Source organism: Oryzias melastigma, linkage group LG11 (assembly GCF_002922805.2).
Source record: "Oryzias melastigma strain HK-1 linkage group LG11, ASM292280v2, whole genome shotgun sequence".
Lineage (NCBI taxonomy): Eukaryota > Metazoa > Chordata > Actinopteri > Beloniformes > Adrianichthyidae > Oryzias > Oryzias melastigma.
Window position 1 is genome coordinate 586,336 of NC_050522.1, and position 17,561 is coordinate 603,896.

The following is a 17,561-nucleotide window of genomic DNA, read 5'->3' on the forward strand; positions in this document are numbered from 1 at the left end:
TTTTTTGTATCTGTATGTTCCTCTCAGGTCTGCTTCTGGTGGTGAGTGGATTTATAATCCAAAAAAGCATTTACATTTTAAGGCAGTAAAATTTTAATTTTAACATATAGAGATGACTCTTGTTGATGTGTGTGATTCAATTAAAATCATGTTTAAAGTATAGCGGGTGAACTCGGTCCCGCCCCCTTTCCCCATATTTGGAACGTCCGTGTCAGGAGGTGTTAACTCCAGCCAATATGGCTGCGGTCGTGAGCTGGATGTTCACGCTTCATTTCGGGGTGTCAGTCCCCGATCCCCTTTCCCTAACCACGCCCTAATCACGCGCCCATGTATAACGTGACTTCCCTTTTGCGCCATTTTTTTTCTAAAACTTTATTACTCGCGCTGGTTGACAGTTTTAACACGATTTGCGGCAGCTGGATGATCGGGTAACCCATTGAGTCATTTATTTATTTAGTTAGTTTTTATAACTTTATTTTTTAGAACTGAAGACATGGAACAAAAAAGAAACACAACATACAGGGGATTGCAAATACAGCTATGATGAGATGTTATGTTTTACAAAGGCATCATAAAATGTTTAAATATTAGATTAAAAAAATCTTATTAATATCAACGGGAACGTTTATTGTTCCCGTGTTCATATCCCAAAAGGTTTTTTGGAGAAACCTCAGAAATTGGAATAATCTTTAACTTTACTTTCACCCTTTTTGTGCCTCAGACGTATTAACATTTATGGAAAATGTATTCACAAATATTAATATTATTTTACTAATTAAGAAATGTAGTATTCATTGTTGTTAATAGAAAGATTGTAAACATCCTGTTTAAAAAACAGATTCAAAATATATGATGTCTCATTAAAAACCATGAAATCCTCAAAAACTGTCCAGATAACCTTTGAACAAATCTCTGTTTGGTTATTGTTTCCTTCCTTTTTATGTCTTTATTTTCCTTCTTACTGTAGTTAACATCTTATTTCTTAAGTATTTTGACCCCAGCTGTTCCTTTTGCATCAATCCTATTGAAACTTAAACCTATTTGTTTTAGAAATGTTCTCCATGTTTGAAACAAACTGTTCTGAGACTTTGAAGACCAACCAAACCTTACCTTATTTTGGCCAAATATTGTATTGATAAATGTGAATATACAAATGACAAATATTTGACCATTTTCTCTGTTGAATTAAAACGTATAATTAATCTAATAACTGAGAATTTCATGCCTTTCAAAGACTGAAACATATTCATAAATAATGATTTGAACAATTGGTGAAACTTTTTTCTCTCCATTCTTTTAGTTTGTGATTAATAGAAGGCTCTGTAGTTTTTCTTTGTTTTCTTTTTTGCTAATTTCACGTTGAACTAAGCATTTTTAGTAATATACATGTGCGCTATTAGGGCGTGGTTAGGTAAAGGGGATCGGGTACTGACACGTGTCACTGTGGAAGTCAATGGGTGACGTCCGAGATGATTGTCTAATTATATATTATGTCTGTGGCCTTAACTGATTGGAGACGTTCACCACCTGGATTAACTGCTCTGTATTTACTACTCTACTAGACCGCACCGGACCGCTCAATAGAAACGAGACTTAGCTTAGCTAGCTAGCGAGATTTCGTCACGTTTCCCAGCATGCACTGCGGCTCAAAATTTATCTTTTTAAAGGAAAAAAACATTTAAAATCATTTTTGTTTTCACCCTATTTTATTTAAAACTAACAAACATATAGTGTGTAATTCAAATTTGCAAAAAACAGTGGAGTTAAAACCATATGTTTGCACGTGTGGGTAACAAAGGGGTATAAATAGCAATCGGCGACAATCGTCTATTGGTTCAAACTTGGAAGTGTGCTCACGTGCTGGAAGGCACCTCGAGCTGCTCCTTGCACCCTGGGGGTTAACCCGGGGACCCGCCAGGGCGCTAGGAGCAGCTCGAGCGGGGGACTGGTGAAGGCGGGCGGTAGAAAGCGATTACCGTAAAATACAAGGGCACCCAACTACATGTCTCAGGCGCTACCAGTGAGTACTCAGCACAGTACAAGCTGGTAGCGAATACTGGACTGTAGAGCTTACTCAATGAGTACCCTGCCAGTTCCCCTCCCAGGTTTGAACCCGCCAGACGCTTGGCCAGCGTCTGGTGTATTTTTTTTTTAAATAAATGTTACTATGTTAGTTATGACTGAATATTTCTAATGTTTTTCTTACTGATGAATTATACACGTAAGGGATAATACCCGACGAAGTGTGCGTTAATTTCTCATAATGGAGGGTTTTATCCCGCTTATACCATGGTCATTTACAAAATAAATAAACATTCGATCAATATTTAGTACTTTATTCTTGTTAATTCTTTGGTTTAGCTCATTTTTCACAAAAAAGCGGACTATTTGATCGTGATGCGGCTTGTTCTCACGGTGACACCGCGGAGAGCCTGAAGCCTTTACAGACCTCAGCTGCAGCGGTAAAGTGTCGCTGTTTTGAAAAGAAAAACCGGACAAATTAGGATTTTTTTTCCTTCTTTTTCTGAAGTTAAGCCTTTAGTGGGCAGCTAGAACATAAACGGCACACAATCAGCTTCTGTCTCTGTGTTTCATTTCACGAGGTTCGCTCTTCTGAGCTGCTCTAAAAGCAGAAACTCCCTCTTGTGGTGAAACAGAAGACTACACCTTTCATGCCGAGTACTGTTTTATTAGAATAACTAATTTTATAAACAAATTATCGAAGTTATGCCCAACATTATGGGGTGGAGGGTTGAAACTATGTCCTAGAAAAAAACAGTTTTTTATTATTATTATTATTATGGGTAAAAAGTGCATGGCCATAATAAAAAAGGACACTTTGAAAAGAAAGAGACTTTGAGATGTTAACCTTAAACAAACAGGTTAAACGAGATTGTCAACCTTTAAGCATCTTCTGTCTTTATTTAACTGATGCTGAAGTACACAACATCTGTAAATCCAGAGGTTTGAAGAAACAAAGAAACGCTGACACACCCATAGTCTGCAGAGTCATGGAAAGTCCTACAGGGATGAAGTAGGTCATAATCAGTGAATTGCTGACATGCAAACGCATCTTCCAATTGGAACTCACAGGGAACTGAGCGCTTTGAAAAAAGGCCTTGGCAAAGACAGATGAAAGACGAAGGAGCAACAACAAGAACAAAAATAGATTAATTTTGTGATTCCTGCTGCTTCTGCATGCCACACCGAGCTTGAAATACTTGGAGAGCATGAAAGGTGAATCAACGAGAAACTGTCACTTCTAGATTCATTTAAAGACTGAATCACTTTCTTCTGCTGCTGTCTCACAGACACCACACCAATCATGTTTCAGTCTTTTTGTCATCCATCTATTACTGTAGTATGTTCAAGTTTCTCCCAGGTCTTTGAACACATTCTTCCAAGTACTCACCTGTAAAGATTCATGTTGTAAATAATCCACCGCGGTGCAGCTTTCCTGGAGAATTGAAGCTGTTAGCCGTTAGCATTGAGGAGTCGCAGACGGTAGAGCTGTGGGCGTGAACTAAAACAGACCGGAGGAAAAGCGGGTGAACTCGGTCCTGCCCCTTTCCCCCATATTTGGAACGTCCGTGTGAGGCGGAGTTAACTCCAGCCAATATGGCTGCGGCCATGAGCTGAATATTCAGGCTTCATTTCAGGGACTGTGGAAGTCAATGGGTGACGTCAGAGATGATGCGTCTAATTATATATTAAGTCTATGGTTGTGACAGGCATGAGCTGTGGAGGCTTTCCGGGTCCAGGAGTGGAGCACCACATGCTGGCTAACCCCATGAAAGAGATCATCCACACGTCTGCCGCGGGACACTCGCAGAAGATGTTCGGCCACTTCAAGGAGAAGTTCCAGCGTCGGTACGGAGGCGAGCGGGAGCACGAGGAGCGGGAGCACGCCTTCCTGCACAACCTGCGGTGAGACGGCCGTCTGTCTGCTTCCCCCAGGACGTCCCGACTCATTAGGCAGGTTTGTGTTGCAGGTTTATCCACTCCAAGAACCGCGCCCGGCTGCCCTTCACCCTCGCCCTCAACTCGCTGGCAGATCGCACCGCGTCCGAGTTACGGAGCATGCGTGGAGGGAAACGTGGAAAGACGCCAAACAGAGGACGACCCTTCCCCTCCACGCTCTACAGAGGGGTGAAGGTTCCAGAGACGCTGGACTGGAGGCTCTATGGTGCGTATGCTTATATCTGGAGTTCAAAGAGCTCATCAAAGCTTGGATTTATTGATAGGCTCAATGAGACGACGTGTTTTTGTGTTTTGAAGTACTTTGTTTTATTACATTAATGTACTGAAGCTTTTGTTGCTAGTTCAAACTCCAGAGACGCTTTCTTTCACACTAAGACTCATTCTCCTGAGAGTAAATCCAGAGTTGTGGCAGCTCATGAAGAATCGATGGAATAACTTCTGTGGGATTGATCGTTTTAAAGTGGGGATATTTCTCTTTTCAAAAGCTGCACCGCCACGTTGTATGAGGTCGAATCAGGAGGAAAGTGAACGAAAAAACAGACTGAATATTTGAAAAAGAAAATTTGAAAGCAGTTTTAAACTTGAAAATTAAAAATGAAAACTTGAAGGAAATATTGAAAAAAAAGTAAATCGCAAACTAAAAATGTTTATTTGTACTTTCAACTGTCCTGTTTTTGGTTTTCATTCTTTGCTTTCAGTTTTCTGTTTTGAGTTTCAATTCAGATTTTGTAGTTTTCGCTGCCAAGCTGATCCTAATTTAACATGGGGGCGGGGCTTTGAGCTCATTGGCTACCTGGACAGGTTTACCATAGAGTGACAGAGAGGAATCCTCACTACACATTTTCTACTCTTTTCTCAGACACACATGAATATTTTCACAGTTTTCTCTAATTTTTTACTCTCAATGTTCAAACTTTCACAGAAAAATAAGTCTGGATTTAGGATGAAAACAAGAACGAGCACACACACGCTGGATCAGAAAGCAGACTGTTTCAAGGGTTTTAATTGGACCACATGGCCCAAAAAACACAGTAAGGGTCACAAATTAGCTTTGAATCAATTCTACATACGAATTTCCACCAAAAAATAAAATGTATATAGTCTTTTTTAATTTATGCTGACATGAAATGAAACATTTGCTGCATTGAGATGATCCTATACTTTTATTTTGAAAGGGAGTCATGTTATAACCAACGTCATCTTTAGAAAAAACACTATTATTCTCATAATGTTTATGTTTTATTCATGCAGAAAAACAACAGTTTGTTGATTTTTATGATCATAGTGAAAATAACATAAATACAAAGGAGCGTCTGACCTTCGTAAGACTGTGGCTCCAGCTGAGTCGTGGTGGTTAGAATTTCACCTGATTGGCTCTTTATATATTGAAGGTTTCAGACCCCTGCTTTATGTATCTATTGATAATTGTGTCAGAATCGAATCATCTCATAACTGAAACGTTGTCTCCTGAATGGGAATGGCATCGTGAGGTTCCTCAAGAGTCTTTAGCTGACAGGAACAAAATCCTTCCGTCTGGTGGTCCCCCCCCAGTGTGAATGTGTGAATGTGTCTGTGACTGTAAAGCACTGTGGGCCTTCAAGGAAGGTAGAGAGACGCTCTACAAGTATACACCATTTACAGCTTCAGAAACATTCAGACTAGTTTCCTGTTGAACATGAAGAGAGATCTTTCTAACGTCTTTGACCCTCAGGCGCCGTCACACCAGTGAAGGACCAGGCCGTCTGCGGCTCCTGCTGGAGCTTTGCCACCACTGGAGCAATAGAGGGCGCTCTCTTCCTGAAGGTGAGAATCAAAACCACTTTCTGAGGTTTTTGGCTCCCTCCACTCTTCAAAAGTGCAGATGTTCAGGGACGGGCGCCATCTGTGATGATTGGATTTGGTTGTCCTGCAGTTGATCTGTTTTTCACATCCAGAACTATTGAATCCCCCAGACGATGCTGCTGCTTTAGAAACGAGGTTCCAACAATGAAACTAGTGCTGCAACAAACGATTATTTTGATCATCGACTAATTATTTTTTCCGATTAGTTGACTAATCGGGTCATGCTTAAAGTGGATGTAAAACATATCTTAACCATCATTAGCTTTAAACTAAGTCAAATCTAGATATATAACACTACCTGTGATAATGCTAATGTGAATGCTGTAAGCTGAATTTGGCTGCTGAAGATGATAGTGCTGATAGCTGAAAATGCTGAAGCTGATAGCCAGCTAAAATATTAGCTAAATGCCAAAATAGCCTAAAAACAAAAAAAGCCAAAGTTAGCCAAAACAGCTGGCATGTAGCTGAAACATTAGCTATAATCCAAATCATCTAAAAAAAACAAAACAGTCCAAAAAGCTAGCAGAATGCTATCATAACTTTCAACTTTACTACAGTCTGACTCCATATAATATAAAGTAACGACTAATCGATTATTAAATTAGTCGTCAACTGGTCGACTAATCGAGGCAGCTGTAAATGCCACAGCAGCAGGTCCCAGTATTATAGGACAGGATGGAAATGGCAGAAAGGAAAGTTTAAATTTCGATAATTTAGATTGAACAATACAGTTTTAAAGGAACATTTAACGTCATTCATGAGGATTTCCCTCTTTGTAGAACTTCAACCTGTAGTTGAATGAAACTCAGGTCCGGCTTCCCTCCATCACAAAGAGGGCAGAGCTCAAAGACATTCTTTCTCTGGCGTCGCCTAGCAACGGGATCCAAACATAGGGATGGTTTATTATGGGATCTGATGGCACCCTGTTGAAGTGACCAAATTCTTTGACTCTCTCTCACACTCGGCTCTCGATAATGTTCTTTTTTTTCCCCTGGTTGATAGGCTGCTGTCCAGAGCGCGCCGCTTAGATTAAGAAAACGGATTGATCCTCCTGGATCAGTTAGTCGTTTCAGAAGTTCCTTTTGGAGTCCAATATTAAAAATGTTTGCCTACATTAAAGCGGCTGAAAGGCATAAAGACTGCAGTAAATCCGGGATGGAAATGCTGGGATTCAGGAGAGCCGGGCCTGAATGGAGGAGATTTGCTGCGAGGCCCCGGCAGCTCGCCTTTGTGCCTCTGCCAGGACGCAGCGACGCAGCAGGAAGCGACCTGTGTGACAGCCCCCTCCCCTCTCCCGGGAGGGGTCGCTTCACATTTACCCGGGTGACAGCTGCTTCCACAGCAGCCATAGACATGAACACCTTCTTTAAGACGCTCTCCAGTCAAACTGGTGCTTTTCATGTTACTCGTTTACATGTTTCTGAAGATGGAGGACATCTCTTAAGGAAATGAAGCCCAAAATGTATTCACCGCATTAAAGTGCACACTGAACTGTAAGGCGCATTAAGAGAGACAAAAGCTCAGTCAGACTTTATGAACTGTTTCAGTAAGTCTAGAACTTGTTTTTAAGAAGCTACACTTTAACCACAAGAAGAGTTAGAAGTGTTAGCCATGTTAGCATAGTGATAATACTTGTAACTCTTGTTTGCAACACATAAAAAAACTGATGCTAAAACAAACGTTACGGTGATTATAAATCAGAGGTCGGCAACCTTTAACAGTAAAAGAGACATCTCGGCTCGTTTTCTACTGATCTAAACCTAGAAGAAGCAGCATAGTCTTACTTTAACCTTTAATAAATTTGGATTTGCATTCATGACCTTCTCTTTATAATAAATATGAATTATGTCTACTTTTATGCACGAACAAAATCAAAAATATTAAAGAACCTAGCATCTCTCTAAAAGTGATTTTCTTTATAGCCAATGTTGTGCAGCATAAGATAATATGTGCTTTTAACTCATAAAAGATCAAACTTTTTGCCAAAGTTTTTCTTTTCATATAAAATCTGTTCATTCTGGAGGTAGAGTTGAACAAATTAGACGTCTTCAGGTCAACAGGATGTAAAAACCTACATAGTTTATCATCTATGTGAACCTCAGACATCAATTTATACATTTAACTCATCTAAATCATATAAATGCTAATTAAGTAATCCTTACTTCAAAAAAATACTATTTCTTTTTCTTTTATTTGTTTTTCTGTTCTTTTTCCCCTCTTTGTCCTCAGCAGTCTTACTCTGCTGGGTTTAGTTATTTTAGTTTGGATCTTGGTAGTCTTAGTTTTCAGGCTTTGTTTATTTGTTTTCTTTAGGTAGTTTTGTTAGGAGGAGCTGCTAACTCTGACGGTCGACATGTCTGGGTCAGCAGTCTCCATTAATTATTTTATGTTTGGTCAAGGAGCCACAATGGAGAGATAAAAGAGACACATGTGGATCTGGAGCTGAGGCCAGCAGATCTCTGATCTATGCTAACTCCCAGCCATTGTCTGAATAAGATAATTGTCTGCAACCTTTAAGGCTAAAAGAGCCATTTAGTCTAGTTTCTTACAGACCAGAACCCAACGAGAACCATAAAGTCTCACTTTATTGTTAAAAATATTTATGCTTTTTTGTCAATTAAACATAGCCCGATGTTGCACTAATTTCTAACTTGTATAATTTTGACTAAATATATTTTTATGAAGAGTAAAATATTGAAAGTTATTTAAGGTTTAAGTTGATTTATTCTGGAATAATTTTCCTGTATTTTTATTATTCATAATTATCTTAAAAGGTTACAGTTTCAAAGTTTTCAAAATTGTTATTCTGTTAGCTTTTTGGACTATTTTGGCATTTTCTTAGATTTTTTAGGCTGTTTTAGCTAATTTTTTAGCTACATGCTAGCTGTTTCGGTTAATTTAGGCATTTTTTTTTTCATTTTTTTGGGCTGTTTTGGAGTTTAGCTATGTTTTCAGCTACATGCTAGCTGTTTTGGCTAGCCTAAGTTTTAGTTTTTTAGGCTTCAGCTTCTTCAGCTATCAGCTCTAGCATCTTTAGCGGCCAAATTGAGCTTACAGCATTCACACTAACATTATCACAGATAACTCTATATATTTAGTTCATAATCATGTTGAAAAGTTATGGTTTTAAAGTTTTAAAAATGTAGTTTTAAAGTGTTCAATAATAAATGTTTATTCTGTTCGAATTAAGGTGTGTTTTGGATTTGTCTGCTTGTGTGATTGATTTTGATTAACAGAACTGCTTAAATTGTTGCAGTCCACTATGTAAATGTTTACAAGTTTGAAGAAGTGAGACACTTTTACATTCTGTTATAAGTTGTAATGTTGACAAGTTCACAGGAGTTTTATTTAGATGTGATTCTGCAATAAGTGCTTATATGTGCACTCGTGGTGACTTTGTTAACTGGTTAAAATGTTTAGTTTCTCCATATTTTCAAAGGAGCTTCAAACCTGAAATCCCTGAGTTTCAGTGAAGCGATGGTGTCTGAGGTCTCGGCAGGATTCTGGCCTGAACGTTCTGTTTTGTCCTCCAGAGCGGCTCCCTGCAGGTTCTGTCCCAGCAGATGCTGGTCGACTGTTCTTGGGGTTTTGGCAACAACGGCTGTGACGGCGGGGAGGAGTGGAGAGCGTACGAGTGGGTCATGAAACACGGCGGCATCGCCACCACAGAAACCTACGGCTCCTATATGGGAATGGTGAGAAATCTGAGGGTTTTCATACAGAGAGGAGATCTGGTTCTTGACTGGAAACGTGCATTGACACGTGCGCGCTGCAGCCTTGGTGGGTTAGAAAGAAGGCCTGGAGTGGCGTGTTGCTGTGAAATGTGAGTTCAGCTGTGCTCTCCAGCCAGCTGAGGCCTCTGCAGACATTTTCCACCGGAGCTGTGAAACTGTAAATCCAGTTACAGCCACGGTATGGAATTTTTACTCACAATCAGCCAGATGTGCCTCAAAAAACATCTGTTTTAGGCTTTTGTACAGTTTTATTGTTTGGTCAAATGAAAAACAGTTGTTATTTATTTACATAAAGTTAAAAGTAAACACCAGCTTGTTCTTCATTTTTGGCCTAACGGGCTGATTTCAAGGTTAAATCTTTTTTTTCAGAACTTACATTTTTAACTATATTTCCTCCAGAACTGTCTGTAAAAATCTGATCTTTTGTAGGGATGCACCAAAATGGCAAGTATAGGGTTGCCAAATATTTCAGAAAAAACAACATTAAATCATTTTTTCCTCCCTCCTTTTATTTCTTTAACAAAGGTTACAAATGACAGAATATTTTTAACAAAAACTATTTAATTTTAACGTCTTTTGGAAATTGTTTCAAAGACAAAGGTCAACTAAATACAAGCTATAAAAATGTTTGTAGAAGAAAGCAGCAGGTGTTTTGTGAACTACTGCCAGCTTAAGCGTCCTATAAAGGGAAATAACAACCATTCAGCAGAACATTTTGGTGGCAAAAGCCTTCAAACTGATGTTGCTGTTTGTGGTTTGATGCTCCAAAGTGAAGTCACAACCTCAGTGACCAAAATCTCATTTTTGACCTAGTAAAAAAAAAAAAAAAAAAAAAATCAAATCATATTTTTTACTGGACACATTATTACATTATTTTACTAAGAAATTTACATGAGTGTTATTTAAAAAAATATTATGTTGAATCCAAACAGAGAGGAAGTCACAACATAAAACAATCTCAGATAAAAAAACACATTTTCCCCTGAGGAACTCCTTAAATCTCTAATCACTCTTTGCTCTCTGGTTTTCTATGAGTATTTCTATGAAGTTTTTATTTTCTATCACAAATGAGTTGTTTCTTCTCTTTAGCAGCTCAAAAGACTCCTTTACACCCTAAGAGGAGAGCTTCAGTCAGTCACCTGTGGTCTAAACCTGATGACGAGGACAAGTCTTCTAGATTTTTTTTAAGAAAATGAAATAGCATAAAATCAATCAATAAATAGAATGATCACGTCTTTATTGTCTTCTAACTGTGAACTCCAAACATGCAGAGAAAACAAGGACAGATTTATCAAAGGGGCTCTTTTCTTAATTCTTTCTCCAGATGATTCATTTTTATATTAAATCTTAACAGAAAGATCTTAAAAACATTCAACAGGTTTAATACATTTAAAATAAAAGCTAAATACTGTAGGCTACTTGTTTTTTTTTTAAATTGGACATCAAAACCAGATTTTTGTTGCGGAACAGAACGGTTTCTGCCACATGAACTCATCGGAGCTGGTCGCCCCCATCAAGAGCTACACCAACGTCACATCCGGCGACGCAGAAGCCCTGAAGCTAGCGCTCTTCAAAAACGGGCCGGTGGCGGTCAGCATCGACGCTTCGCACCGCTCCTTCGTCTTCTACAGTTACGGGGTCTACTATGAGCCCGCCTGTGGTGAGTGCTGCCGTCCTGCTGAAACTCCGCCCTCTGCCGCGCTCCAACGCTCCTCTTCCTTCAGGTAACACCACGCAGGACCTGGACCATGCTGTGCTCGCCGTGGGATACGGCGCCTTAAACGGAGAGCCCTACTGGTTAGTCAAGAACTCCTGGTCCACCTACTGGGGCAACGATGGCTACATCCTCATGTCCATGAAGGATAACAACTGTGGCGTCACCACGGATGCCACATACGTCACTCTGATGTAAACGTGGTCTTTAGTTCACTCCGCTCGAGTGCCTAAGTTTGACGTGAAACAGTCTGAGAATGTTTCACTGCTGCTGTTGTCCCTAAAAACATCCGAACATTTCTTTTATTGACACGTTTATTGCAGGAAACACAAAGGCACTGCGGCCTTCACTACACTGTCACATGTCGACACGTTTCACCTTGTTCTTTACAAACAGAGCCTTTAAATAAACTGGAAGAGAATCATAAAAAACTATCAAAAGTTATCATTGGTATCTGTGGTTACATGAAGACATGCAGCTATAAGACATGCTTTCATGCTGGGGGCTTTCACACTGGAAGACCTGCAGGAGGTTTGGGGCGAGCAGCAGCATGACAAGTCCTCGCTTTACCCTTAAAGTCTCCACAAATAACAGTTCAGCACCATTTACTGATCAAGAAGAAACGATGTCTGAGGGTCAAAATGAAGAAAAAGTTCCATCATTTAGGTAAGACAGGGCTACATCAGACAGGAATGCATGCATCTGATAAAACAGACTCTGCTGTCACTTTGATTAAAGCATTCAAACATAACTACTGAAAGAATATGCAGCAGATCCCTATTCTTTAAAACTACGTTTGAGAGGGAGTAGTCTCGTATCAAAGGTTTCACATCTCCAGATTGAATACGTTTGTTCATCAATGCATTAGAAAATGAGGTGAAAGGTACAAAGGTACAAAAGATTTGCGAAATTTGCAAAAGAGCTATTCCTGAATGTTGGTTGAGAGCTAAATCTGCTCCAACAGTAGGCCTCTTATGGGCTGCATGGCAGGTGGAGTGAATGCCGGCTTTGTGCGCCGTGCATGAACACCTTGTGCTGAACTTGTTTGGCTTCCTTGCATAGAGCTCTCTCTCAAATCCTGACATGGAATTGCATAGAGAGTGTAAGGGTAACTGCTGTTTCCTGAATGTGGGCCGGATAATAAAGCATTTGTGTCCTCTTAGAGCCGGTTAGGTCAGAGTTGCGAGAGGAAGCAGCTCCTTCTTCTCCGTGCTGCTGGGTAACGGGCCGACTCCATCACACATCTGACAGTTCTCCTGGACGGGAGCGAGCCTGCAGGAGACAGAAACTGTTGAAGCCGCGCAAAGATTTACTGTCACTGCAAGCAGAGCCAAGCCTCCTCTCCTCCATTCAGTCGGATCTGTATGGAGGTTTTGGATTTCTGGCAGGGGGAGGGGCTAACTGAACTCATCTGATCATTGAAGGCGAACACGCGCTCAGATGAAGGAAAGTAGGAAATATTTTGCTGAAAAATCACAGCACTATTTTAAAATTGACAAAAAGAAAAAATGCTAATTAAACTCGAAACGTTTTCTTACCTGTGATAATGCTAGTGTGAATGCTTTTTGTGAAAGTAGTTGCTAAATATGCTGAAGCTTTTTGATAAAAATAGTGACACAGTTTAGTTTAATTGGTAAAGGGATTTTCTGAAAATGCAAAAGCTGTTTGTAAAATGTTACATTTGCTAAAAGACTGGAAATTTCATTAAAGAACTATGAAAGAGAGCTGAAGCTGACCTAAATTTATGAAAATGTTGTAGTAAAATTGTTCACAAATCCACAATACATGACAAGTTTGCAAAAATATTTAGTGTGTTTCTTAAAATGTTAGCATGTTGCTAAAATAGAAGCTAAACTCCAAATAAGCCTCAAAAACGCCACAAGATGACAAATTAGCCAAAGACGTTAGCATGTTGCTAAAATCTTTGGTAAAATCCAAAATTGCAGAAAATTCCTCAGTAAAATAAATTAGTCAAAAATGTTAGCATGTTGCTAAAATATTAGCTAAACTCTAATTTAGACTAAAAAACCCTAGAAGATAACAATTAGCCAAAAACATTAGCATGTTGCTAAAATAGAAGCCCAGTAGATGACAAACAAGCATGTTGCTAAAATATTAGGTAAACTAAATTTTTTGAAAATGACTCTAAAAGATGAAAACATAGCCCATGAAAATATTTGAAGGCTTGTTGTTGATCTGCTTAAAATTGTAAAATTTGAAGAAATTCTCATTCATTTCCTCTGGAGCAGATTTTGCCCAATATTTCAAAAACTATAAAGTTTATAAATACCACAAATACAAGCACTAATGTCCTGAACGAGCTGAACGTTTAGATGCCAAGATTGATGAAATCTCTGAAATTGTCTTTGAGTTTTTGACAAAATGTGGAGTTCAACTAATATTTTAGCAACATGCTAACGTTTTGACTGATTTAGTTTACTGAGGAATTTTAGGCTATTTTTGAGTTTAGCTAGTATTTAAGCAAAACACTAAATATTTTTGAAAAATTAGTATGTATTAGAGATTTTTAAGCAATTTTACATTTTTTCTAAATCTAGGTAAACTTCAGCTCTTTCATAGTTTGTTAACCAAATTTCCAGCCTTCTAGCAAATGTGACATTATTACAAATAGCTTTTGCATTTTCAGCAAATCCCTTCAGCAATTAAAGTAAATTACATCATCGTTTTCTGCAAAAAGCGTCTGCATCCTCAGTGACTACTTTCAGCAAAAAGCATTCATGCTAGCATTATTGCAGGTAATGCAACTTTTCTAGTGAACTCTTGCTGCTCTGCAGAAACTATGTCCAAGAAAACTGCAGTGGTTTCTCTGTTTTGGCTAAAAATGTCACAATCATAAATAAGAGACCACTGGGAACACTGAAAATAGACCAAAAGATGATCACTTTAAAGCTGTTCATGGGTGGGGGTGGGTAGAAAAGTGAGGTGCAGGGGGTGGGAGTACCTGACGTCCCAGTTCTCTGCGTCCTCCAGGGTGTCTGGAAGAGGTCTGTCTGCCGTCTCTGGCAGCGCCAGCGCCAGGAGCGCTCCCAGCAGCGGTGAAGCTCCAAAGATGACGAGGGGCGTGGCAGGGCTGTGGCTATGCAGCATGTTAATGATGGGAGCCAACACACCCCCCATCCTGGCAAACATGCTGGAAACTCCTATTCCGGTTTGCCTGTGGGAATGCCAGGGACAAATGAGGCGGGGCTTTGCCTTCGCAGGAGTCCACAGGGAACAGGAAACAGCTACAGGTCCTACCTTACCACAGTGGGGAATATCTCAGCCGTATACACATAGATGATGGCAAAGGAGGCTGTGATACCAAACTTCCCGACCATGGCCAGACCAGTCAAGACATTGGGATGATCTACAACAACCAGGAAAAAGTTTTGAGTCTCCAAGAAACTACACAGGAATTCCAGGAAGTCTCAGGACTGCAGATCTACCTGCAGGGACGACGAGCATGAGCAGACAGGCCAGCCCCCCGACAGCCAGGAAACCGCTCTGGCTGAGTCTGCGGCTGAAGGGCAGGAAGAAGAGAACCAAAGAGCGAGCTGGGATCTCAATCAACCCAAAGACAAACTGGGTCATGTAGAGGTCCGTGCCCAGCCTGGATACGCCGAGGGAGAGTCCGTAATACACCAGCACATTCACAAACCTGAGGGTTGAGTGGGGGAGGACACAGCACTGTGAGAGGGGTCGGATCCACCACAACCACACCCACAAGACAACCCACCAGATGTAGAACAGGATCAGCGTCCTCTTTCTCATCTGAGGCGTCCGGACCAGATCCACAGCCGAGTGGCTTCGCTTTGATCCGCCCAGGATCTCCCACTTCTCAACCTGACGTCACAGAGACACACCCACCATCACATTCCTCACCTTTAAGATATTCATTTATTATATGAAGACGGAAAAAAATGAACATAAATGAAAAGGAATTAAGAGAATAAGATTTAATTAACTTCATGACAATCAAAAGACTGAACTCTACAAATATTTCCAATTTTCCTTGAAATTCATTTTTTTCACAGAAAGAAATAAGTATTTGATAATAAAGTCTATTTATTTCTGATACCTATAAATAATAAAGACGCTGTCTGAAAGTATGTGAGTGCTAGTTTGTTATAATAGAATCTGTTGAATCATCATGAGGATACTGGAGCCTATCCCAGCTACTGTGGGTATGGGTGGAGTTCTGAACCTGTCCCAGTCTGTTGCAGGGTCACACTCTCAGACAAACCTAGTGACACCCAGCATGCTTTTGGACGGTGGGAGGAGACCTGAGAAGAGCCACGCATGAACAAGGAGAACACAGACAGAACCCAGCCGGGGTTTGAACCCGGACCTCCTAGCAGTGAGGTGAGAGTGCTAACCATTATCCAACCATCCAGTCGCTTTTAAAAATAGTTCCCATTTTGAGCTGCACGGTGCTGCAGTGGTTAGCGCTGTTACCTCACAGCAAGAAGGCCCTGGTTCAAGTCCCGGAGGAGGAGGAGGAGCCTGAAACACCAACGGGGATCTTTCTGTGTGGAGTTTGCATGTTCTCGTGCAGGTGTGGGTTTTCTCCCCGCACTCTGGAGAAAAGGTTGTTTTGGAGTTTTGCTAATACTTCAGCTACATGCTAGCTGTTTTGGCTAATTTGTTTTAAACTTTTTTTGCTTTTTTTTTTAAAAATTGTAAAATTTTGACTTTTCAATCTTTTTAACTTCTAATCAATCAGACTTTGTTTATAAAAAAGCGCTTCTCAAAAGATGACATTTTTTCCTGAAAACATAAAACTGGTTTTATTTAATTTTATGTATTTAATACTTTTATTTTAAAGTGATAAATGTTTTTAAAATGCTTTTTTAGACTTTTTTTTACAATAATTATTGAGCTTATCTGTTCAAGAAAGTGGAAAATGTCAAGTCAAGACAAGCGATTCAAGCGTGATTTCTAAAGATTTGTGTTTGTAATTAGTTTCAAACTGTTGTAATTTTAATTTGTACATGTGTAAATTGTATTTTTTTTATTTTAGAATTTTTGTATTTATAAGTACAAAAGTTACAAAACTCATAAGTACAGTATTTTATGAGTTACAAATCAAGAACATCCAAGCACAAATCAAGAATTACGCACACATAAATCGGGGTGATATTTGTTTCTCTCCATGTTATCATAGGAGACTTTTATCTGTTAGTAAAAAGAATTGGGTTTGACTAAAAGTGCAGTATTGGATGGGACACGAAACAAAGGTTTGGAGGAAAACTTCCAGCACCTAAGGCTTTGAACAGGGAGAACGTAGGGTAGGATGCTGACACACACCTGCACAGCTGGAGGTAAGACCCGCCCGTTTACCAGCGCTGCTTTGCGGAGGAGCGCAATCGCCTCCTCTGTCCGGTCGTTGGCCAGCAGCCATCGGGCGGACTGTGGGAGTACCCTAGCAAACGGAGGGCTCGTTTCAGCGTGGAGGAGGCCGGTGCTCGTCTGAACTTTGATGAATTTCTCACCAAATGTAAAAGATGAGCAGGAATCCCGGGGCGGATATGGCCAGCTGCAGCTTTCTCCAGTCTCGGATCAGGTACGCCACTCCCGCCAGCAGCATGTAGCCCAGACCGAAGGTGTAGTCTGTGATGATGCCGGCCAGCATGCGCTTCTTGGTGCACGTCCACTCAGTACCTTATGGAGAAACACAGGGGAGGGTTTGGAGGGGGAGGAAAGGAGAGGAGGAATCACGGGCTCTAGGGGCGAGTGAGGTGTTGGCTTTTAGGTTTGAGTGAAGGAAAGAGTGGCAGGTTTGAAGAAACAATTCATTACAACTTTGAAAAACAGAGAGTACCAGCTGCTTGAAAAACACGACCTGGACGCGCTCATTCAGGAGTTTGTCTTGATAATTAGGGGAACATTGAGGTCAAAATGAGCTCATTTACTAGTCAGCAGGTTTGATTTGAAGATGTGAATGATTGTAGAAACTTTTCTGAATGTCCTTAGACCTAGAGGAAGCCAGTGAGAGGAAAATCAGAAGAGACAACAACCTGGACTACTGACACCATCAAGGAGATTAGGGATGGTTGTAACCATTGACTGTACATGAGAACTGGACTGAGGGATCTCTCCCCCTCCCATACCAAACAGGAAGTACCCGCTGGCTGCAAGAAGACAAAATCCCATAGACATCAATAGAGAGATAAACAACTATTGTATTTGTCTGAATAACCATTCTTGCTCTGTTACGTATTTTAACATCTATCTATCCATCCATCCATCCATCCATCCATCCATCCATCGTTTTCCACTGGGACCGGGTC

The 17,561-nt window shown here is 40.3% G+C and overlaps 2 protein-coding genes across 2 annotated transcripts in view; one reads left to right on the forward strand and one right to left on the reverse strand.

Moving 5' to 3' along the window:
- zgc:110239 (uncharacterized protein LOC550326 homolog) overlaps positions 1-11,705 on the forward strand; it is a 17,627-nt gene extending 5,922 nt beyond the window's left edge. Inside the window, exons 6-11 of the mRNA XM_024263737.2 lie at positions 3,732-3,927; positions 3,993-4,186; positions 5,693-5,784; positions 9,357-9,518; positions 11,028-11,217; positions 11,282-11,705. Coding sequence (XP_024119505.1) covers positions 3,732-3,927; positions 3,993-4,186; positions 5,693-5,784; positions 9,357-9,518; positions 11,028-11,217; positions 11,282-11,469 — 1,022 coding nt within the window. The 3' untranslated portion in view covers positions 11,470-11,705. The remainder of the gene's footprint in view (positions 1-3,731; positions 3,928-3,992; positions 4,187-5,692; positions 5,785-9,356; positions 9,519-11,027; positions 11,218-11,281) is intronic.
- Positions 10,774-16,932, reverse strand: si:dkey-166k12.1 (solute carrier family 22 member 13; the record flags this gene model as incomplete). Its single annotated transcript, XM_024263739.2, is given in 7 exon segments — positions 10,774-12,543; positions 14,234-14,446; positions 14,530-14,638; positions 14,718-14,929; positions 15,008-15,114; positions 16,579-16,693; positions 16,764-16,932. Coding segments are annotated over 7 exon segments (1,028 nt in total), but the record flags the coding sequence as incomplete, so codon positions are not given.
- Positions 16,933-17,561: the final 629 nt, after the last annotated feature.